This window comes from Lichenostomus cassidix, chromosome 13, assembly GCF_008360975.1.
Source record: "Lichenostomus cassidix isolate B80296 chromosome 13, HeHo_3.0, whole genome shotgun sequence".
Taxonomy (NCBI): domain Eukaryota; kingdom Metazoa; phylum Chordata; class Aves; order Passeriformes; family Meliphagidae; genus Lichenostomus; species Lichenostomus cassidix.
In genome coordinates this window covers 8,292,435-8,315,655 of record NC_139494.1, presented here as the reverse complement: position 1 = coordinate 8,315,655, position 23,221 = coordinate 8,292,435, and the positions used below count along the sequence as shown (strand labels likewise).

The following is a 23,221-nucleotide window of genomic DNA, read 5'->3' as shown; positions in this document are numbered from 1 at the left end:
TACCACACTTCCTAGTCATGCCCCAGTTCACCTAGAGAAAAACTTCTGTGGAGAAGAGATGATCTCCAACACGTGAGAAGCACAAGTTCCCTTCAGACCATTATCCTTACATTGGTTTCTTCTTTTCCAATGAAGCCATCACTATTGGACGCATGGACTACCATCCTAAAAAATAGGATCAAAATACTGTTCCTGATAGAGAACACGTTCTGCCACACAAGCAGCAGCATGTTGGTCAGACATGCAGGGACAGAGGAGGGAGCAATGAGAGCTTCTGCACCACTGCAGAAAGACTCTCAGGAAGAGGCACAACCTCAGCATTTGGGTTTGTTTAACATCATTCCATCCTGGGGGGACACAACCATCACTTGCCAAGCCAAGGAGACAGTGATTCCTCTACAGCTTAGCACTGAGATCCATCTTCCCTGAGCACGAGCCTCCCAGCTGGCTTCAGTGGGAGTCTGATCTTTTGTGCTCCAGATTTGCAGTGAAATACCCACCTTTTCCAGATACATTAATTGAGAGAGGAGAAAAAATTGGTGACCTGGGACTGGAGAAATCTGACAGGAGCTGTGACAGGAAATATTTCCACTTCCAACAGGTTTGTACCTTCACAAACATTTATCTTTCCCTACTGTGAGAAATACATTTACCAAATATAGCTTAATTACCTGCACAGCATGAGACAAATCTGACACCAAACAGTGCCTCAGCTTTTCATCACTTCCTATTCCTTGCAAAACAAAGTCAGGGACGTAAGATGAGCAGTAGCCTCCTAATAAGGATCTTCCAAAATTGGCAATACTGGGCTGGACGGAGTTGACTTCAACTAATTTTGACCTGCAAGAAAGGCATATCAAAGAGATGTACAACTGTGAACAGCAAATTCAGCTCACAGAGGTTGCATTTCTACTTTTTTCATCTCTCTTCTAACTTGAATTTAAGCACTTTTTTAAAAGAGTTTACAGTCAGCCCATCATGGAAGCAGAGAATACAAGCCAAGATCACAGTACACCGTTAGTATTTTTTTCCAGACCACTGATCTCTCGATATTCCTTAACAACCAGCAAGCTCAAGAGACACATTTCCAACCCCTGATGCCAAGTGAGGCTACAGTCCTCCAAATACATGACATGAGAAGAGGCTCCATGTTTTTTAGGCTCTGTTAGTGCTGAACAGTACTTACCCGGGGAAGGGAATCTCATATTCCTCTGCCCAATCTTCTTGCTCTCCTCCATAATAGTTACTGCCCAGTCTAGTTAGATCATGGCCTGTATCCTCACTTTCGCTGTCACCCAGGGCACTGTCTGAACTCTCATTTCTTGGAATGTCCCAATCAATTCCTGGGGCGATTTTTTTCTCTACGTTTTCTCTGTCCCCATGGGGGACACGAATAGAGATTTTCTCTCTTTGGTCCTGCTCATTAAAGCAGTTTTTGTAGGTCTCTTGTCGAACAGAGTCCATGAATTTACAAAATTCACTAGGTGGTTTGCAAGCCTTTGTACATGGCTTTTTAGAAAATTCTAAACTACTGTTGTGAGCAAGAAGGTTCGTAGCTGCTTGCCCTGGAATATCATCAATAGTCCGGGTTTCAATTGAACTGTCATCAGTGAAATATTCATCAAACAGACTCATGCTCTCAGCACTGTATGGGTTTGGGTTCCAGCTCTGATGCTCACTATCAACTTGAGGAAAGGGTTCAGCTGTCCCACAGTCTCTATTTTGGTCCTCAACAGTTTGTTTAGCTTCACAGTTCTGATCAGCAGACACTCCTGCCTCCGCTGCTGGCGGGCTGTGATGCTTGGCAATTTGTTCCACTACTGCCTGACTTCTCAGTTCGATGTCTGAATCAGGTGACATGGAATCTCCAATGAGGAAAGTCACCTTTGTCTGAGCCTCGGCAGCGCTGCATGGAAAAGCGTCCATGAAGAGCTTATCGGGTGGCTTCTTCTCCACTGCGATCCCAGGTGTCCTTGTCCCACCTCCCCCCTGGCTGCCCGGCTCCAGCGCCTCCTCACTCCTCCATGTGCTAGCTGCTGCCTCCAAACCAGATTCTGTCCCCATGCGTTTCTCGGGTGAAGCTGACCCTGTGCACACCACGGTCTCTAGTTTGGTGTCCAGGCAGGGCCTTGGTTGTGTCACATCCACAGCATCTTCCTGGCCATCCTCAGGAACAATGGTTCTGTTCTCATCTGAAGAAGATTCCAGCTCCACCTTAGGAGTGCCTTGCGTGTCTTCTCTCTCTTGCTGTGCAACGCCTTCTATGTTCTGTGCGAGGGACATGGGACATTTGCAGTATTTACAGCTGCAGTTGGGAGCTCTCATCTCTTCAGACTCAGTGGGCAGCAGGTTGCCCCTGTTCTTGTGCATTGTGACAAGCACATACTCAGACTCTTCCACCTCTCCTTTCTCCAGCGTCGTAGTGATAACAGTGCCAGGCATGACGATGGCCTCATCTTCCCCGTTTTCCAGAAGGTGTGTCTCTTGAAGTTCAGAGCATCTGATGAAGTAAGTGAGGAAGTAAAGCAATCTCTGGACCAGGTCATGCCTTTTGCCAACCACGACTGTTTTTGCTAATCTCACCGGTGATCCAATGGCCCCATACAGGTCACCTAGGACAGGAAATAAAGCACACAGTTATTTAGCATATTTGCAGTAATTTATTCTTCTAATAGCCAGCTGTTGGGGCCAGTTTTCAAAGGCCAGATCTGCAACGGAGAAATACTAAAGCAGGGTAGTGACGACAGCTATGCTGTATTTTGTTTTCAATAAGAGAATCCCAAAGATGCTGTTGGTATCGTTTGTAAGGTGAGCCACTGTCAGGGGGACATCTGATCTCACACATCAGGGAGCATTCACACCACCTCAATCCAGCTTTGGAGGCTCATCTCCTGGGATCCTTATATAGCCATGGCAGAGAGGAGGCATCTGCGCCGAATTACCCTGCAGAGTTTGGAAATGGGGTTGAACTTTTACCCACAAGAGAAAGCTGTAAAAGAAACAAACCTGTGCCAGGAACGAGGACAAAAAGTGACCATGGCAGGTACATGGCTGAAGCCAACCTCCTTCTCTTCCTCTCTTTGAGCTCTGCCATGGGTTGGATAGGGTGTTCTGGCTGTACTCAAGCCACCTAGGGAAGTGCCTGTGTGTTCTAGAGGTATTGGGGCACTGCATGACAGCAGGGCTGGGAGGACAAGGAGCCCTCTTGAAGGCCAACCCTAACCACAGTGGGTCCCCCAAGACACATGAGGTCTGAAATCAAGTTTTCCTGCCAACTCCCTGGCCATTTCTATCTGTACAAGAATATGGCAACCTCACCTTCCCTTCCCTAAGCAAATTCCATTAGAGTGTGTGTGCAGAGCAGGACAATCTGACCTCACCTGCTCTTCTCTGCTGGGCAATTATCAGACAGCATGACCAGCTACACCACTGACTGGGCTTTGAGACCTTCCCTGGGGATTTCGAAGACATGATTTCCTGTTTTGCTTCACTCCATTTGCGTCACTCCAAAGTATGTTACTTCTGATCAAAAGATGAATTTTCTTGATTTGCTCATTCCAGAATGAGGTTTATTAATAGTGGAATCCCCAAAAAAATAAAAGCAAATTTTCCTTACAGGAGGAGGACCAGAGGAGGCCTGCAATCCTCCACCAGCACCAGGGCAGGTGACGTTAAGTGACCCAACACAAATGACTAAAGGGGGCTTTACTTTTTGGCTAACATTTTATAATGTATAATGCCTTAAGAATTTAAAGCACACATAAAAAAATAGTGACCACTTCTAAGCTTGAAACACACACTTTAGTCTCATTTTGAATGAAAAAATAAATAACCTGGGAGAGAAGCAACAAGCATCATAATCCCCACCACATGCATTCCCATTTATGTAAAGCTTCTGGGTGGTTTAGAGGTGTTTGCCACATACCGAGCTGTGCCCACAGTGGGTTGTAGGGATGAGTTTTGGCCAGCATGTCCACACTCTGGGAAGAATGCTTCTCCAGGAAGATTCTTATGGGTGGCTGGCCATTGGGCATGACAGTGGGGACCCAGGCCAGGTGGTTAGTCAGCACTGCAGTCAGCAAAGCTGGTAAAAACCTGAAAGCAAAATGTTCAACATGTTGGGCTTTTTTTCCAGATAGACACTCAGGATGTTAAACTGACAGTAGCTCTAGTCTGTATGGATCAAGGTTAAAGAAACAGCCTGATAAAATCAGCAGAGATCATCCCTTCAGTCTTGCTTCTTTGGGGAAAGAAAGGGTGGCTGGGCCCTCCGCCCACCCCAGCAAAGCTCTTTTTTAGAACACATATTTAAAGTAAAATGAAATATTTTAACTTTGTGGCATCTCAGTTCCTCTGTTTGGCAATAACTATAAGACTTCCTATTTTGCAAGTTTTACGTTGTAAAACATCTCAAAACCAACTTATTTCATTCACTATAAGAAAACAGTGGCACTGTATGGCCTCTGTGTCCTAAGGAGATTCCAAACCCTTAAGATCTGCTGACTATGGATGAGAAAGAAGGCTATTGCTACCAAACCTGTAAAATAGCTCGGTGCTGTGTTCTTTCACCTCACTACTGTGCTATTTGAGTACATATTTCAGCTTCTTTTCTAAAATAACCACCCCCGAAGTTCCGTAGCTCAGCCAGGGAAGCTGTGTCCTTACGCTGGCAGAACAGTTTTCACTGGGTAAGAACTAAGGCAAAAAAACCTTTTTGAGAAACGTTAACTATCTGATTTACTGCAATGATAGAGCATGGTTTCTGCTCTGGGGAGAGAAGACTTCCCTTCCCAGTTTTCCCGGCAGGATCATGGCCCAGGAGCCTGCACATGCCGTCAGATGGTGCTGGCAGCCACATTGGCTCACGTGTGCGGAGGAAAAGAGCCAAATGCCTCAAAATAATGTTATTTGAATAATTTACAAGCATCAGGAACCCTACAGCTTCCATGCAGCCATTTCATCACTACAGACAGCCAAAGGAGAAGAGATTTATAGCTCAATTTGGAAGGATACAGGGCTTAATTTTCCACTTGTTTCCATCCCTTGAAATCTTATAATGTTTAAAATAAAGAAAACAAACCCTAATAAATATTTAAATGTAACCAAGATGTACAGGGCTCACAATGGCAGGGATCAAAGGGGATAATCCCAAGAAAAAAGCTTCCACTGAAGCAGGAACTGATCCTAACAAAATTCATTTGAACCCCTCACAATTGCCTGTGGATTCTCCAATTGCACTGGGGCAGGAGGAGGTGGACCACAGTGACCACTGTCACCTTCCCAGCTGGGGAGAGAAGAGATGACAAAGGTGGTGGCAGAGCTGGAAGGAGCAGCAGCCCCTTCCACTTCCCACCCTGCAGGGAGCAGTACCCCTGGGCAAATCTGCCAGTGCCATTCCACCCCAAACTCCCTTTGTGCTCGTTCTAGGACTTCAGTGGAGACAAGCCCTTTAAAAACTTCTCCTACTTGTGCCCTGGGGAAAGGGGATGAAGTGTTGACAAAAGAGTAAATTTATCAGATTCTCCCCAGTTTATCAGGGACTTTCTCAGTTTTCAGCTCAGGGCTGGGTCCTGAGGCCAGAGTGAGCACTAACAAGCACACCAGTTTTTTAGTGGCATTTCACAATGATTTAAGATTTGAGAGCAATTTGTGGGCAGACTATTACAGACACAGCTCTTCCTGAATGTCTAACCCTGCACATCATATGATAACTGATTCTGAAAGGTAGGTTAATGCATTTTGTAAGGTTATCTTCATCCCCTTTCAGACATCCACACACATCACACACTTCCTATGGACAAGTTTCAGATGTTCAGCCTCTACCAAAATTTAGAGGATTGTGGAGAAGCAGGAATTTAATGACATAATTTCTTATTTGTTTCAAAAAGAAGACACTTATGGATGCGTTCTTTGATTTTTGATTCCTTGACTTTTGATTCTTTGATCACCAGGATTTTAACAACTGATTTGAAAATGGGTTTGAAATAAAAAGGCACAATCACATTTGTAATTTAGAAACTAAAATCCACCATACTGGTTTTTAGAAGCATTTTCCATCAAGAAAGTGAACTCCTTCATGAAGCGATGGCAAAGCTGGTTCTTTTCCGGTGTCCCTGACATCATGGTGAGCCAGACAGGCTCCCCAATCCGTGGCATCGTGTAGAGATTGCAAATAGTTGTTCTAGAAAAGAAAAGAAAAAATCCAGGAGGTTAAACAAAACAAACCAACCAACCAAACAAATCACAAAACAAAACAAAACAAAACAAAAACCAAACAACTAAAAAAGGCAGAAATACTAACTTAAAAGAATTCTGTGCAACATTTAGATCCAGCTATCATTTCAATCAGAAGCAAAATTTCTCTCAGCAACCATTATCCAAACCGTGTTGTTCATTAAATAGCACAAATTCACCCTTCACCTTGGAGAGCTGAACCTCACACATTCCTCCTGCATCCACCTGACCTGATTCCAAACACAGCAACATTCCCCGTCACAAGTCAAGAGCTGCCCTGCTCTGAATGCAGAAAGAATGGATTATTTCTTCTTGCTGTTATCTCCCTGCTTGTTCTTCATTTCATTTAAAACAAACTTCTGCTTTATTTATGACTAGTACAAGATTATCTGTGTCTGACTTATAAAAATACCTTAACTTCCTCCTTACTTTAAAAACTCGGTATATCTCCAGACCAAACCCACCCAAGTGTGGATGTGTAGGGCAGGGAACCAGCTCACATCTTTAGCTTTAAATAGAGAGTATGAGAGTCAAAGTCACCCTGTGGCTGTACCTATTACACACTCACCACATCCTCTTTGGCTCTATAGAGGACAGTAAATGTATGATTAAAAATTTGCTCTGCAGTAAAATACCAAATTAAAGTCCCTCTGATTACTATTAAACTCCTTTAAACTATAAACAAATCATAGTTCATTTTTAAGTACAAAGCCTACATTACGACACTATGGGAAGCTGTATTTTTAACAAAGCAAAAATGTAAGCCTGAAAAACCCAAAAGGACATGGGAAATAACTGATCAATCCAGATTTCTCCTCACCTAATGCACTATTTTTTCTAGGTGAAGTATTTTTGTTTTAAAAGACAAAGATTTACATTATCACATTATCCCTAGTACCGCCCCTGATTTATAAAGATGTTCTCTGCACATCTTGGTCTCAAAATTTATGGACACTTCCAGAAGCAAAGCCGTGGCTGTGCGCGCCAGGCAGGCAAACACACTGAAGCAGCAGCTGCCAAATCTTCTGTGGTTTAGTGTTTAAAGTGAAACTCCCAGGAAATGAGAGCTGCACGTCAGCAGGAGCACAGCACATCCTGCCCTGGTGCAGGAGCTCCCCAGGGAGGAGGGAGTCACCCCCCAGCAACTGGGCAGAGAAGCAGCTGGATACTGACAAGACCCCCAGAGCCGCTCCCCAAAGGGCAGCAAAGGTGACTGAGGTCACCAGGGCTGCTCGAGAAGGAAGGAGGTGAGGGGGCAGTGCCATTCTCTGCCTTACTTTTTCTACCAGTTTTCATCAAATACAAAATCCAATTCTCTGTGCTCACAATACTCAAAATCAACCCAGTTTTCCTCAAAGGCTAGACCTTCAAATCCTCTACTGACAGAAGCATGATGAGAGCACCACGAAACAGTCAGTGTGCTGGAGAAGAGGACAGCTGAGTTGCCTCTGCACTCCCCAGCCCCCAGAGGCTCTGCTGTCTGCTGGGTCACTTTGGAGCAGCCTCAGCAGCTGCTCCATGTTCCCCTCTGCTGCTGGGGAACATGTCCTGGGAGGACAGCCCAGCCCGGTGACAGACCTGTGCACAACAGTCCTGCCAGGCTAGACACGAATGGGGCACACAGCCAAGGACACCGGGACTGCCTCGGGGCACCCGAGGGTCTCCAGCAGCACAGCAGTCTTGGGGCACTGGGACTTCATTCCTCTGTAAGGGGCAAGCTGGGACGGGGGGGGGGGTATTATGAAGGGAAAGCTTTCTGTTCACAGCCCATTAACTAGAGTGGATGTTAAAGATGCCCAAAAAAAAGAAAAAACTCAAGTCCAGGGACCTCAAAGCTCAAGGAGTTTCAAAGCCCAAAACTAGTATGAAAACTTATACCGCCCACAGACACAGCTGACCTGAGAAGCTGAAGATAAACACCACAACTTAACGTAAAATACTGCTTATTTCTCCTTCCTATGCAAACTAACCCAAGCCAAGCCCCTTGCAGCTCGGCTGTTTTGAAAAAAGAAACTACTTCAATACTAAAACCAACATATTAAAATATTTGTTTTCGTTGAAAAGATAGCCCAAGTCTTGTGACTCGTTATTTACTATTCTGGTAACCCTGGCTGCATCTGCAGCTGATAGTGTTTCCTCCGAGCCAGATCAGATTGCCCTGGCCGCTGGCCAGCAGGCATGTGACTGCAGTGCAGGGAACCCTCCATGCCAGCGCAGGCAGCAATGGCACACAGACCAAGGGCAAGGATTAACTGCTTCCCAGCCCTGCAAACACCCAGGGAAGCACTCTCCTGCCAGATAGCAAGGGGCAAAAACGAAAACAAAACAAAAAACCAACACCGAGAAACGCTCCTCAAAAACTACAGGGAAGTTAACTGGATGTAAAAAATAACAACCATTAACACAACTGGCCCCTCTCCTCTCAAGCATCTGCAGCAGTACCCCTCCCCTCCCTCCCCACACACACACCAGCGTGCGAGGGAAAGCTCAGCTAATGAGACTCTGCTCTTTTGAGGGTTCCAGTCCATTTAAATTGGTTTATATTTGGAAACGCCTCTGGGGGCTGAACTTCAGCCTGGAGCTTCCAGGCACTTCGGACCCAGAATGCAGTACTGAGCAGAGGGGCAGAGGAGCCCCTCAGGAAACACCTTCACATCTCACAGGGCCAGAGGAGCCCCTCAGGAAACACCTTCACATCTCACAGGGCTCCAGAGCCAAGGCAGCCCAGCCTGGCCGAGTGAAAAGCCCTGAGCAAAGCCCTCCACGGTACCTCTGGGCTCTGCCTGCCCCGCGGGCACAGATGGCACCAAGGTGAGCAGCGCTGCTCCCACAGACACCGCGGCACAGCTGCTCCTGCTTCACCCTCACCCACACACACCCCCAAACCAGCCTGGCCTTTGGCCTGGATTTCAGTGCCAGTCCAAGGCATCTTTCCCTGGTGCTGTACAAACCAGACAGCTCCTAAAGGATGAGAGCATCCTGCTGCAGCCCCCTTCCTCCCCAAGGAAAACACTGACCCTCAGCACTGTGCCCCCCCAGCTGCTCTGCTATTTAGGAGCCACAACATAATGGCAAAGAAAAAAAAAATCAGTGGTTTATAAAGCTTAATTCACATGCATTTGTTCCCTATCCTCTTTTCTCCCTTACAAAGATGATTTTTCCTTTAAAAGGAACTACAAAACAAAGGCAATCCCCACTGCAGGGAATGCTCCCCCCCATGACTCCGTGCCCGTGCTGGCACCGCCGAGCACGACGCACCAGTCAGTTCACAGCAGCATAAGCTGCTTAAAAATTACTGGCAGAAAATAGGATCAAATCTGTCTGCCAGAGAGCAGAGAGGTGTTTCCCCGGGCCCTGCACTCAGTGTTTCCTTGCCAGCCTGCGTTTGTGCCACACAGGTATTAGTCAGATGCATGATCTGTGTTATCAATGTGCTGTGCTGGCCTCGGGGACCGGGGGAGCCGAAATGTTTATGCAAGTACAGTAGCTTATTTCATAAGTCATGTGTCTGCACAGCTGACATCCACAGAGAGTTCTAAGCCTCTAAGTCAAGTGTTAATAGCTAAACCCATCAGTGCTTTAGAAAATTAAAAATTGCTGTGAAGTGACTAATGATGCAAGGGTAGGCCTGGAACTGGGCACCAAACTGATGGCAAATTTATCAACAGCCTCCATTTGCAGAAGCCTGGGCCTTCCAGAGAAGGCAGCTTGGTTTTTTCCCTGGATAAGACAAAAACAGAAAGGAAGGCTCTGTTTTGCTGTCTTCTCCCCCTCTACTACCAGCAGGTAAAAGCGTGCTGACCCAGCTCCCTTTCTGCAGGCAGTGGGGCGACCTGCAGCCCCTTCCCTGAAGAGGACTGGGGTGGCAGAGGCCGTACTCCCTTTTCTCTGATCAGCAGGGCAGCACATCCCCTGTGCCCACTGATCTGAGGTTATTCAGATCACCAGATGAGTGTACATCAGCTGCTCTTGAGCACCTCTGAAAATCTTGGGGGCTTAAACAAACAAAAAATATTTTTCTTTAAACCAACCAGACTGCAATGAGTTAAACCAGCAACTGGATTACATTTTAGAATCACCAACCCACTGAAGTCAGCACCCGTCTTCCCTCCAGCACAATTTGCTAAGAGGGCAGGAATCAACACAAATCTCAGGTTCACCAAAGGCCTCGGCTCCTGACTTCCCCGTGACTTCAGTGGGAAAGCAGACGCCTAAAGAGATAATAGTGTCCTAAATGGGTTTGCTGAACCTGTGCCAAAGCATCTTTGCATCCAGCCTTTGGTATTTAAATATACCTCTCTCTTCTTACCAGACACATCCTGCATTGCTTTGAAAAGCACGGGGGTCTTAGCTGTCAGAGAAATGAGGATGACACATGCTCTTGGCATGTCACAGGGGCACAAAGACCTGCCTAGACTGGGGGCACTGCTGTTGCCCACCTCTGAATTCAATCCCTTAAAAAACCCCAACAAAACACAAAATTGCCAAAGGCTGCTGCCCCAGGAAATTAATTTCTATGAAATTAAACTGGATTTAATTTATCCCATTACACTATTAAAGAGCAATATTTATATCACCATGGAAACCTCTGCATAAAACTGGTGGTTGGCCACATGCTCCTGGTGCTGGTTATGCAATGGCTGTGTCATGGGAATGATCCCAGCTCCTGGTGTGCAGTGAGTGCCAATCCATTGGGACAGCGCTCTCCTCCTCAGCCTGGCCACAGCCACCTTCCTCACCCATCCCAGCTCAGCACTGCTGAGTGTCCCTCCAGGAGCAAAAGCCAGCACGGGGGATTGGCCTGTGTTTTCAGGGTTTTTTTTCCTACTTTTTTCTTGGGACAGGTGCCCCTCCCCAGCCCTCTGGAACTGTTTAACTTGGAAGGACAAAGGAGAACGGGCAAAGTCCGCTGAGCGTATCTTGAGGGGGAATGTTTGGGGGGGAAGGTTTGGGAAAACAGCTGGGGAACTGGTGTTAACAGAGGGTGGGAAGGCAGAAAAATGGCTCAGGCAGAGACTGGGGAGGAGAGGCAGAGCGGAGCTGTGGGAGTGGAGGAACCACTGTGGCTGCTCCGAGTTGCTGAACTCGTCTCGGGCCCCTGGGCAGGATCAGCGGCTCCCAGCAGTCACGAGCTCCCTCTGCTCCCTCTCTTGGCACAGCTTATCCCATCCACCTCTCACCACAGGCCCACGTGCTCCCTCTTCCCTGCCTCCTGTCCCTACAGGACATATCCTCTGCCCTTCCTTGTGACTGCCTGGAGGTGAGCTTCTAAAAAAATTAAAAATATACTGTGCCTCCATCCTGCAGCACCACCTAATCTATGGCATTCAGGTAGGAAGTGGAATTGTAGAAAAGTAAGTGAGCCCTCAGGATCCTCCTCTTTCAGTAAAATACGTCCTGATGTCAGGAATTTCTTTTTACAACATCAGAGCACTGTCTTCAATAACGTGTCTAAAAAGTAGCTCTACAGTGGTTGTAAAAGGAAGCACCCTGCCACTCCCATCTGAGAGGAGATGAATCACTCGAAACAGACGGATTTCATCTTAATTCTCTCCCCATGACTTCAACTGTGGAAAGGAAATACAGCTAAATGCCAGGGATGTGCTTATCTGTGTTACTTTGTGTAATAACTGTTGAATAGAGAGGCTCTGCAGATACCGATAGCCAGAGATTACAGCATTGCATTTTACTGTGGGAAAAGGCAGCTCTCCTTCTTCCTAGCTGGTTTTCTGAAACAGCTTTAGAGCACAGCTTAGAGAGGGGCTGAGCTTTGCTCACACATCACAACAATACACAGTAGAGGAGGATTTCCCTAGCACGGGTTTGCAATACTTGTCCCCCTCTCAGTGGGCCACAAAAGACAATTTAGGAGGTCACTGGGAGCTTTGTTCCCACCTAAAGCACAGAAAACCTTGAACATCTGTGTCCTGTTCACACAGGACTGATGGACACACATACTTGGCAAAATCTAAAAATACAGACACACTAGAATGGTTTGGTATCACCAATCCTTTGCTATACCAACTTTTGGACAAGAATTTAGACATTCTAATTTACTTATCCTGCACTAAGAAGATCCTTCTAAAACTGACTCTTTGAAGAAAGAGACAGAAAAGGCAGGAGACACATGGCTCACCTGAACTCATTAAGGGCATCCACAATCCTGTTATACGCCAAACTCCGCTGGCTGGCATCAGCTGATCTCCGACTCATTTTCATGGCCTTGGAAACAATCATTAAACAGATAAGTAACACAGAGCTCCAGAAGCACAGAAAATGGAAAACCAAGTCATATGTTTGAGTTTATCTTTCATTCAACTGGTCATGCAAATAATTTTTTTAAGTGATAAACTGATGGTACAAGTGCCAGCTTTCCTATCTGAGGGAAGACAGGTGAGGCACATTTGCAGCTCCTGCTTCTTTTGTGCTTTTCACCATTCAAGGCATAAAAGGGGTCAAAGTTTTAACAGCAGTGATGCAATTCCCACACCCAAGAGCAAGCTGATCCCACTTTTGTAACTAGCAACAGGAATTAGGAATTAATCTGGCAGGGGTGGGAGAACATACAGCTGTATAAGTGCAAGAAGCCAAAGCAACGGTGTTTACCTGTTCTATTGCACTCTTCAGTTTGTTCATGTGACTCTCAAAAAGAGGGAAGTGTGAGAAGAAAAACTCGTTAAATTTGTTGTTTTCATCTTCATCTCTTGAGAGTGAAAAAATAACCCCAATTGCTATCTTTTTCTTCCTAACAATTCCTGGGTTTGGACCAGAGCTGTCATCTGACAAATTGAAGCTTTCATCCATGGACCTTGGAGCATGAACAAAAGGGAAAATTAATGTAATCCACTGCTTAAACTTGCACCTTCATTTCCTGTGTTCAGTTCTTGAACATTTAACTTCAACAAACACCTTCTCTTTGCATGTATTGTCAAGTCATCTTTGATAACAACCCCTCTGTGATTTTTTACAAACCACCATTAATTGATCCTGCAATCACAAAAGTCTGGAACCAGATTCAAAGTGTTTGTAGGATCAGAATATGGTATTCTAGTTCTCTCCCATCTGTGCCAAGAATCTGTGCATTGAGTAGGATTTCAGGGCTTCTTATCCTCAAAAACACAGCCTACAGATTTACATGTTGCTGAAGGCTTTCCAGTTAGTGAAAAAACAATGAATGCCATGAGCAAAACAGAGACTAAAAAAGATCAGCCTGACTTACACCTCTGTAAATACCCGACGGAAAGCATCAGCAAGAGCAGATGTACATATGCAAGAGCAGACTCGAGCTGACAACGGTGGAAAATGTATGGGCAGCAAGCAGCATTTCAATCCCCAGCTCACCATCGAGGGAAGACCCCGTTCTCCAGGCTGGTTGTCTGGCTGCGCCGCCAACGCCGCTGGTAGCTGCTGGCACAGCTCTTGTTAAACGAGGAGCCCGGAGAGGGAAAGGGAGTGATGAGCAGACTGCTAAGAGATGCTGCAAGAGCAAGAGGAATACATAAAAATCTCTCCAGGAGAAAGAACACTTGGAAACAACACCAGCAACTAAACAAAGCCCCTCAAGATATACTGGTGTTGCTTCTCAAGTGCATTCTCCTTTGCTTATCTATGTTTCTAATCTAAAAATAACTTGCTTATAATGACATTAACAAGCCATACAAGCACCACAAGGGTGGGACAGTCCTGCTGATTTACATAATAGGCAATGCACAGGCTGCACCTTGCTCAGCAACCTGAGTATCGGGCAATAAATTCCTTGTGGAAAGGAGTAATGTTGATCACATCCTTTAAGAGCCTTTCGTATCCTAACCCAAATGTCCAACATCCTGAATTTGGAGGGGGGAAAGGGGTGTTGTTGAGACAAATTCATGTTTTAACATTACCATCATAGGATCACAGAACCATGGAATGATTTGGGTTGGAAGGGACCTGAAAGCTCATTTTGTTCCACCCCCTGCCATGGGCAGGGACACCTTCCACTAGACCAGATTGTTCCAAGCCCCATCCAACCTGGCCTCCTGGATTTGGAAAGGAGATGACAGCAAGTATTGTTTAGAAATGCTGCAAGCTCATTTCAATATCTAATCTGCCTTGCTTGTTTGCAGCTTGCTTTAATAAAAGGCCCTGCTGTCAGTTACTGTGAGCTGCCCAATGCACACCCTGCACCATCTGTACCTGTACAGCGATGTCATTAATGTCATGCAGAACAAACTTATTTCAGCACTAATTCATGATGTGCAGATTGACAAATACTACCGAATATTTCCAGAGTTTACGGGGTTAACACATGGAACTGCCATTACCAGATCTTGCTATACCGCTGTCTCTGTCCTCATTCTGCTCCCTCCCAGGCATATCCATAGGGTTACTGTGAACTGTAAAACAAGGAATACCAATTAGCAGGGGAATATACAGTTCCTTTCTTGTTTGCAGATCTCCATGTAATTAATGAAACAAAAACATGCTCATTAATTCAGATCAACAGCACTGCACAAGGCCATCACCAAGAAAGGCTGCTTAGCTGAACAAGCCAGAACACCCATCTGAGAAGCCTGTATGTGTTTTTCTTGAGTCCATATACCTATTTTAGTGCAAACTAAAACTAGGACTTTGTTTCTTTACACAAATAATTTTCAATAAAATTTCAATGTAACAAGAGGATATTGGTCACACTTGTAGTACTCAGTGTATATCCAAAAACCCACCAAAAGTCAAAATAAACACAAGTTTATTCTTATACCAGCTTTCTCAGTTATTACACATGTATTTTTAAAACAATTTTCAATGCTGTCTTGAAGAAATTAATACTTTTAAGTTGTAAGCAGTGCATTGGTTGTTCAACTAAGCTGTAAGCTGTCCAGATTCACAGTCTGCATATACACAAGATCAAAGGTGTGTCAGGCTCAATAGTCTTTAAATGTGATAGATTTTACAAATATGTGTGTGAAATAAAGCTACTCAGCCATGGAAATAAGACCCAGCCACTAAAAGCAAGAAATGTCCATTCTGAATTAATCTAGTTTAGCTTGAATTTTTACAGTTTGGTTGAAACCAATCCAGATCAAAACAGCTTGACACCATTGTGAAGTATTATTTCCAGAAACATTAAGTCCATATTTAAAGATATAAGTTTCCAAAACAGTACAACACAAACAATCCCAAAGAGGACTACTCAACGCCTGTTGTCCTGTGGGGATTTAAGGAATGCATCCAGAAAGGTAAGGGAGCAAACACCACAGTCCATTTCATATTTTTAAAAATCCATGAGATCTTATTTCCAGGGCTAAACTACAAATCCACACAGTTTGTCACCCCAGCTAGACTAGCCCCACAGCACAGCACACAGCACACAGCAAACCTGCAAAGAAAGAGGCGCTCCGGATGAGGCGGAGCGGACCTTGCTCTGAGAATGCCCGCCTGGGGCTGCAAAGCTGGGAAAGACCTACACGGCAAAACGTAAAATACACATCAGAGAATGAGGTTAGTAAAGCAGAACAGTCCGTAGGGAGGGGGCCAGGGCAGGGAGGAGGTTTGAGCCAACATAAATGCAGAGTAACACAGGCAGAGAACAGCTCTGAGGCTTTACCGGAACGCTGATGCAAGAATGAGTCTCACAGTTGGACTATACAGCATTTATAGATTAAAATAATAGACCCAGCTTTCCACTGTCTCCCATACAAGGATGGGGTTTCTCAAAAGGGCTTTTTTTTGTTTAAGGTTGAAAAATGATTAATTTATGCAGGCTCAAAGCCTAACTTGACCACAAACAGGAGATTCATCACAGAGTATAATGTTTGTTTTAACATCCACACTGGTGGGGTGGCTGGGAACACTGGCTCTGAAGAGAAGAAGGAGGAAGGGGGAGAAGGCAGGCAGGAATTCATCTTAGTAGAACCAACAGGAAATTGTAGGCTGAAGTAGTTGTTCTGAGAACAGTCAGTACATCAGCTGAGTGAAATCATCATATAGAAAATACATGTTATCAGTCTCAGCGGTTAATTTAAAAAGTTATACTGGATTATAGATATACCAGGGAAACTGTGTATTTACTATACACAGAGCCAGAAAAAACACGAGTATTTTTGATGAGTTAATTGCCAGTCCCTCTCCTAAATTGGAAGCTAATGCTCACTCAAAGTTTTCTGATTATACAAAACACGAAGGCTGCACCTCAAAGCTCCCTTCCATTCTCTCAGGCCTTCCTTCCATCATTAAAGGGAACACATGACCAGGGCTGCTTTGGTTTTTCTTAACCAGCATGTCTAAAAAAAGCACCTTGTAAACAGTTCCCAACCAAAACACATAGACCCTCCTCCTGTCACAGGTGAGTCAGGAGCAGTCTCCGCTGCTGAGCACAGTTGTTAGAAATGCTGCAGTTACAGATTAACTCCTTTCCCTACTTTACCCAGGGTTCCCTCTGTGCTCAAAGGGGAACGGTAAACAAACACTGTTGAAAACTTGTACAGCTCAGTCACAAAGAAAACTTCAGCATCCTCTTCTTGCAGGCAACCTTGTGCCTCTTGCCACACACCCTTGCTCCAAGGTGCCCACACCTCCCAGTCAGCTCTTGGGGCAGTCACCAGAGTCACCACAGAACAGGACACAGGTGAACAGGTGGCACTGGCTACACCTGAATCACTGCACACCTAAGAGCTGCATTATCAGAACTGGTACTTGCAGTTTAGATCACTCTGGTGATACAGCAAACTTCTGCCAGGCACAAACCACAGCAAATCCTAACAGCAGATGAAGTGATCTCTTCTCTCTTAGATACTTCACCTCATTCACAGCGAAAAATCACAACTGAAGTCTGAAAGGAATACTGAATATTAAGAAAAATGCCATCTTTTTAGCTTTCCTGACTTGGTGAATTCAAGAAGCCTTTAATAGATAATAGGTTCTTACAACCTTAATTGGCTTCCCTTATAAACGGACTATTTGGGGATTATTTTAATGTGGTATACAGTTTATGAGGCTGAGAAGCATTTAAGCTCATGCTTAGGCACAGTCTTATCAAAGTCAATGTGAAGGAAAGCAGTAAACACCCCCAAGATCTACAACCACATCGAAGTCAGAACCCATTTAAGACTAGCACAGTCATCAAATATTCTCCTTACTTCCAATGCTATAACAGCGTATTTTACATACAGCAATATCCTGGAAAGCAATTATGAAAAGTCCCTTATTCCACCTACAATGGACATTTGCTTGGAAAGTCAACAATCAAAATGGAAGGGAAAGGGAGGATGTGCTGTAGAGCCATGGATCAGGCTGCTACATTGGACAACCAAGCACTGAAGTCCAGTATCTTTACTATCAGCTCAACTGTGCCCAAGAGGAAAAGCCAAGACTTTCCCCTCTTTGTTATCTAATGTTCATGGAGCCTCCACCCACAGCTCTTCCAGGGAAGCTGAGAACCGAGGATGCCAGATGGTTTCTCAAGACTGCTTAGCTCCCATGGTCAGCCAGAGAAGAGAACAAAAAGATATTCTGTCTAATCTGATCCAAAGCTCCAGCACAGCCATGCAAGGTTAACTGAGACTTGCACAGGACACACAGCCACACATGCTCAGGTGGGCAGAGTACAGAGCAGAATGAGAATTATTAACAAAAATAAAACCGGGGAATTGAGCCAGGCAGAATCAATCCTGCCTGATCTGAGATATACTGCTCAGGAATTTCTACAGAATGTTATTTTCCAACATATTCTGTATTTGAACTTAAGTATATCTAAATATTTCTATTATATGTTTTATATACACATATGCAGCTGTGTGTACTGAATGACTGCTAATTCCCTGAACAGTCCGATTTATTTTCCTCCAACCTCCATCAGCATTAATTTTCTTTTACATCTTTAGCATTTTTTTATTTGATTCTATTTAAAAGACTTGCATGTTCTAGAATCTATGATTACTCAATTAAAGAAATCAGCAAATAAAATCTGTTTGTAATTACCTATATTCCCAAGAAGTCCATTCATAATCGTACTGTGGTCAGGCTTTAATGTATTGCTCTCTTGATTAATGAACTCAAGACTGTCCTGCAACCTACAACAAACAAAAAACAAAACCAGTGATTTGCATTTCAGTAGAATAGACTGCTAGTTCATTATAGCCAGAATAGAACAGGCAAGGTAAGAGCACAAGCTTCCAGTAGACAAAGCTTTCATAGCCTAAGCCACATTTTCAGGTGGGTCAGTTAATACCCAGAACACTAAACATGGAACCCTCTGAAGCCAGATTTTTTTTTTTAACACCTTTTTTTTTCATCTTGGACTAACTCCCCAGGATGCAGGTACTTTTGTACCTTACAATATCAAGCTTCACCACATCAGCATGGAAGGAACAGTTCATTCATTCCCGTAAGAGCCAGCTGAGGTGAAGACAACCGTGAGGCAAAGGTGAGGACACTACTGACAGGATGCAGCAAGGAGTTATTTCTTTTTAGAGAAAGAATCTGGAGGGTCCAAAAAAAACCTTGTGTGTTCCTCCACTCATCTGCTTGTGTGCAATAGCACCAAATTGTGGTGGACTCACGTGTTCAGACTGCCGTAGATGCTGCTTCCCGTGCGAGCTGTGAACACCTTGCTGAGCATGAGCTGGGGAGGGGAGCTGGGGGACAGGAGGGGAGATGTCAGTCAGAAACAGCACCAAGACAGGCTTTCCTTTCCATTTCCCTCCCCACAACCCTCCAGATTTTATTGACCTTGACATGACATAACAGCCTTTTGTTTCAGAAATGAAATCAGATTGACTTTAAAGCAAACACAGAAATCCCTTTTACTCTGCACTGGTGCCATTCAATTCATTATTTATTAGCACTAAGGAGTGACTCTCCTGAAAACACTGGCAGCAAAAACTTAATCTTACCGGATCTGATGAATTTTCAATGTGGAGCCCTTGTAGCTCATGGCCACAGAGCCAAACATCATCTCTCCAAGCATGTTGGCATCTGAGGAGCACCGAGAACCCTGCAAAGAACAAACCCACCAACACTTGGTTTTAAGCATTTTAGAAGCACACTTCTATTAAGGCAAGATAAAAGAGGGAAAATATTCTTTATTTAAAAGATAAACATGCAAAGTGTCTTGCTAGAACACTGTTGAACATGCTAATTTGAATAGTTTAATCAAGGTAATGTTAACACAGAAAGTGATCTTCACACTGGCTGTGACTCCCAAGCACTAAAACCACGCAACAAACCAAACCCACCTAGGTGAGGAGAAGCAGATTTCACTGACACTGAGCCAGGGGACTAAAGTTTTAAGAATGTGTTAACACACCTTACCAAATTAAAACCATTAAGCCTAAACCTTGTCCCTCTGTGACACAAAGAATCATCAGTTCACTGGAGATCTTAGACTGTGCAGTGGAGCCAAACTGGACCAGTGTTTACTTGACAAAGACTGATTCATAACTTATCCATGGATGTTATTTTATATGGCACGAATCTCTCCCTGGTACTTCTGTGATGGCATCAGGAAAGAGCACCATCATGATGCCAGGCTGAAGTTGTGCAATTCCTGCTTCTTTGGTGGCAGAAGCTTGCTGTAAGGCACACAGGTTAAATACCAAGGAGCAATGTCACTATTCTGCATCACAAGCTAGGTCAAATTCTGCAGACAAAACCCTAAAATTAAAAAATTACTCAGGGCAATCAACTGCAGACGACTGCTCTGCTGACAGACTTATTTGTGTATTTTCAATGACTGTGATTACTGTCCCTTTGTCCAGGGCTGTTTCACCTCTAGGCCAGCAGTGTACTAGTGCTGTGTCTCCACTTATGCCTTGCCCTGAATAATTTAAAATTTGATGATCACTCACTAACAGAGCTCAGCTAGTTCTCAGGTAACTTTGGTACTGTGCAAGAGAGCAACACACTTCCTTCAAGATGTGATAGTATGTAATTATTCCATTCCTTAGAGTAATCCTTCTAAAAGATTCCTAAAAGCACTCACAGAAACAGCCCTGCTAGGTGTATCTCCACATTCCTTATCCAAGCTCTGAACAGCCAGGATCCTCATTCAGTTTTCTACACAGAATTGGAATATAGAATGACAGAATAGTTTGGGTTGGAGGGGACCTTAAAGCTCATCTACTTCCACCCCCTGGCCATGGGCAGGGACACTTTCCACTATCCCAGGTTGCTCCAAGCCCTGTCCAACCTGGCCTTGAACACTTCCAGGGATGGGGCAGCCACAGCTTCTCTGGACAACCTGTGCCAGTGTCAGGCAGTGAGCCTGGAACACAAACAAGGGCAAGGTGTTCCCACTACAGACCCCTACCAGGAGCAAGGAGAGCAGTGAACATCCCACTCAGTGTTTCTGCTCACACCAGCCCCCAGAACAAGGGCAGGAACAAGGAATGCTCATCAGCCAAAAAAGCAACACACTTAGAACACTTCTCAATTTTTAGCTCTTCTGAAGAGCTCTCAATTAAGTTGATGATAGTTTTAACAGCCATACTATTAACCTCTGAAACCTCCTACCCCTGCAAGAAGGAGAGGGGATGACTGAAAGCAGCAACCACAGTTGTAAAAATGAGGGTACAATTGCATGGTTTGTTAAGTGTTCAGTGACAGGGCAAAAGCTGCCCATTAGCTGGGCCTCAGTGAAATTTCCATCTCTGCCTCCCAGGATATCCCTCTGCCCAGGTGCACCATAGGCAGTACTGGAAAAACCAGAATTTAAAACCAGTCAGTATGACCCAGCAGCTCCAAGGAAATCTCAGCATAGATGTTAATGGCTCCAGGAAATAACAGGTTTGCCAGCATCATGAAAACTTGTCTTAAGAACACTGCAAATTACTACACTACCTCACACTATGACTGTTGTTTTTAAATCTGTTGCAGATCTCCAAATGAAGGACACAACTGTGATTAAATGTCAAGCCCTTGATGGTGGGTTTTGATTTTAGCTTTCTGCTGTTGTTAAAATATAATTCTAAAGCCGAGTAAAAACATCTTAAAGTATTGATTTTGTCAGGCAACCAAATTAAAGAAAAAATCAGCTGCTTTCAAATTTAATTATAGGGGTTTCCCTTTCCTCTGAATACAGACAAGCCCTGCTCAAGGCAAAGATCATGATAAGATGAGCCCATGGTCTGCTCAGTCTGGTATTAAATCTACACTTAATAATTTTACCATGCATAACCAAAGACACATATTTAATGCATTTAGTAGGGAAACACTGTTACAGCTCAACTCTTTGGGCCTCTAATGCTGCAAAATAAAGGTCACTCAAGACCAAAGCAGAGTGCAACCAACTGCGGAAAGGGGTTAAATATTAAAAACTCAAACAAGACGTAGCCAAGGAGCATCTGGCAAAAAGGGCACAACCTGCGGCACTGACAGCTCCCATAAAAAGTGATCATAAAATACCCACAAGTGTTTGTGATTGCACATTGGCATATAAGAGGTAGTAATATTTGCATGATTTGGAAATTAAATTTCTGAATATATTTACAGCATTTAATAACCCCTTTATTTTACATATTGTCCTGTCAATAACTAAGTATATCTGCAAATTAAAAATGCAGTAAAGAAATAATTGTTAAATATGGGACATGATTACAAATATGGAAGCCTGGAACAAAACCGCTGTATTTTCATTGCAATTAAAGCTGCTCATATATAATCAAAGTGTATTTAACAAGAAAACATAAAGAAGTATTTTAAAAATCCCACAGCATTACATTATTTGAACTTCAATTTTATAGCTTTATTAAAAAAAAAACCCAAAAAAACAGAAGAACTTACAAATACTTCAAATACAATAAGTAACCTCTTAGGTTACAGACGAAACGACGAAACAGTTAGAACACAGGAAATGCCAGGCTGAGTGAAGTCTGGACAAACCTACTTTCGCCCTTCTGCATAGTCAATACTAAATTTTATTGCACATTAAAGAATTCTTGTATTTTGTTCTCTCTGCTCACTTGCTGGGGAAGCCTGGAAGGAGTCTGATGAATGCAGTAGATAGTTTACAACAAATATGCTGTGGTAGACCAACTTCAGCTGAAAGTGTGTGGCACAGTCACGTAGCCACATGTCATTTCAGTTCAGCTCAGTAAGATTTTGAGTGATACACGTGAGGAACTGGGGACTACAAAGGGAAAACCTTCCACAGCTTTAAAGTACACGCTCATGCCAAACACTAAAATTTATTTCCTTTAGTAACATCAAGCATTGTTTACACAGAGCCTGCTCTGGAGGAGAGACAGTTTCTGGGTACTGAGGGGCATGGTTTTTCTTGGGCACACAGTGCACAAAGGAGCTTGCTTTGTGCTGGAAGGGAGCTGCTGACAGAAACGTCTCTTCCTTTCATAACCGCAGTTAAATGCCCTGCCAGGAAGGGAGGAACGGAAAACAGATCTTCAGCCACCTTACCAAAGCTGTGGAAGAGTGTGATGAGAAAGAGAAAACAAGAATACACAGCTTGCCAAATATAGCAGGAGTTAACGTGACAGTAGGAAAGTCAGCACTGGAAGGTTCTTCATTTCTATCTATGGGAGATTAAGACATCAGTAGTATTGTACTCCAGAGCAGGTTGTGGAGATAGCAGCTTCCCGCAAACACACAATTACTTCATTACAAAGAGTGGAAGGGCTTAGTTCTATTTTAGGGTGGCTTAATATAAAACACTTGTGATCCATGGAAGGAGAGATGACAGAAATATATCCGTGTCAGATGACTCTAGCTACTCTCATGGCCAAAATCTCTTATGTAAAATGGAACTCAAGTGCAGTGAATCCCTTGTTATAAAGCTGTTACACAGACTATCCCTATAAACAATGTGTCTCTCTGTTATTTCCCTGGCATTTGGCAATACGGTAAACTACTTCATCTACACCAAGATAAGATACTTGTGCTGAGTCTGACTACACTGAACGAGTGTTAGTTATCACCTGGGTCACAAGATGGAACAAATGCCTTGGAGAAACTGCTGCCATTTAAGACACATCCCAAGAGAACCAGCTGGTTAGAC

The 23,221-nt window shown here is 44.1% G+C and overlaps 1 protein-coding gene across 3 annotated transcripts in view; it reads right to left on the bottom strand.

The window, feature by feature from the left end:
- The window catches only part of FNIP1 (folliculin interacting protein 1), a 65,170-nt gene that overhangs the window by 5,634 nt on the left and 36,315 nt on the right, over positions 1-23,221 (bottom strand). For 2 of the 3 annotated variants that reach the window (XM_085073506.1, XM_085073507.1), the window contains exons 4-15: positions 19,107-19,207; positions 18,774-18,848; positions 18,193-18,284; positions 15,593-15,676; positions 14,538-14,609; positions 13,576-13,711; positions 12,841-13,042; positions 12,371-12,456; positions 6,035-6,181; positions 3,926-4,095; positions 1,187-2,612; positions 672-840 (exon numbers count right to left, since the gene is read on the bottom strand). In XM_085073506.1, the coding sequence (XP_084929632.1) occupies positions 672-840; positions 1,187-2,612; positions 3,926-4,095; positions 6,035-6,181; positions 12,371-12,456; positions 12,841-13,042; positions 13,576-13,711; positions 14,538-14,609; positions 15,593-15,676; positions 18,193-18,284; positions 18,774-18,848; positions 19,107-19,207 (2,760 nt within the window). The remainder of the gene's footprint in view (positions 1-671; positions 841-1,186; positions 2,613-3,925; positions 4,096-6,034; positions 6,182-12,370; positions 12,457-12,840; positions 13,043-13,575; positions 13,712-14,537; positions 14,610-15,592; positions 15,677-18,192; positions 18,285-18,773; positions 18,849-19,106; positions 19,208-23,221) is intronic. The other variant, XM_085073508.1, reaches the window with a different exon arrangement.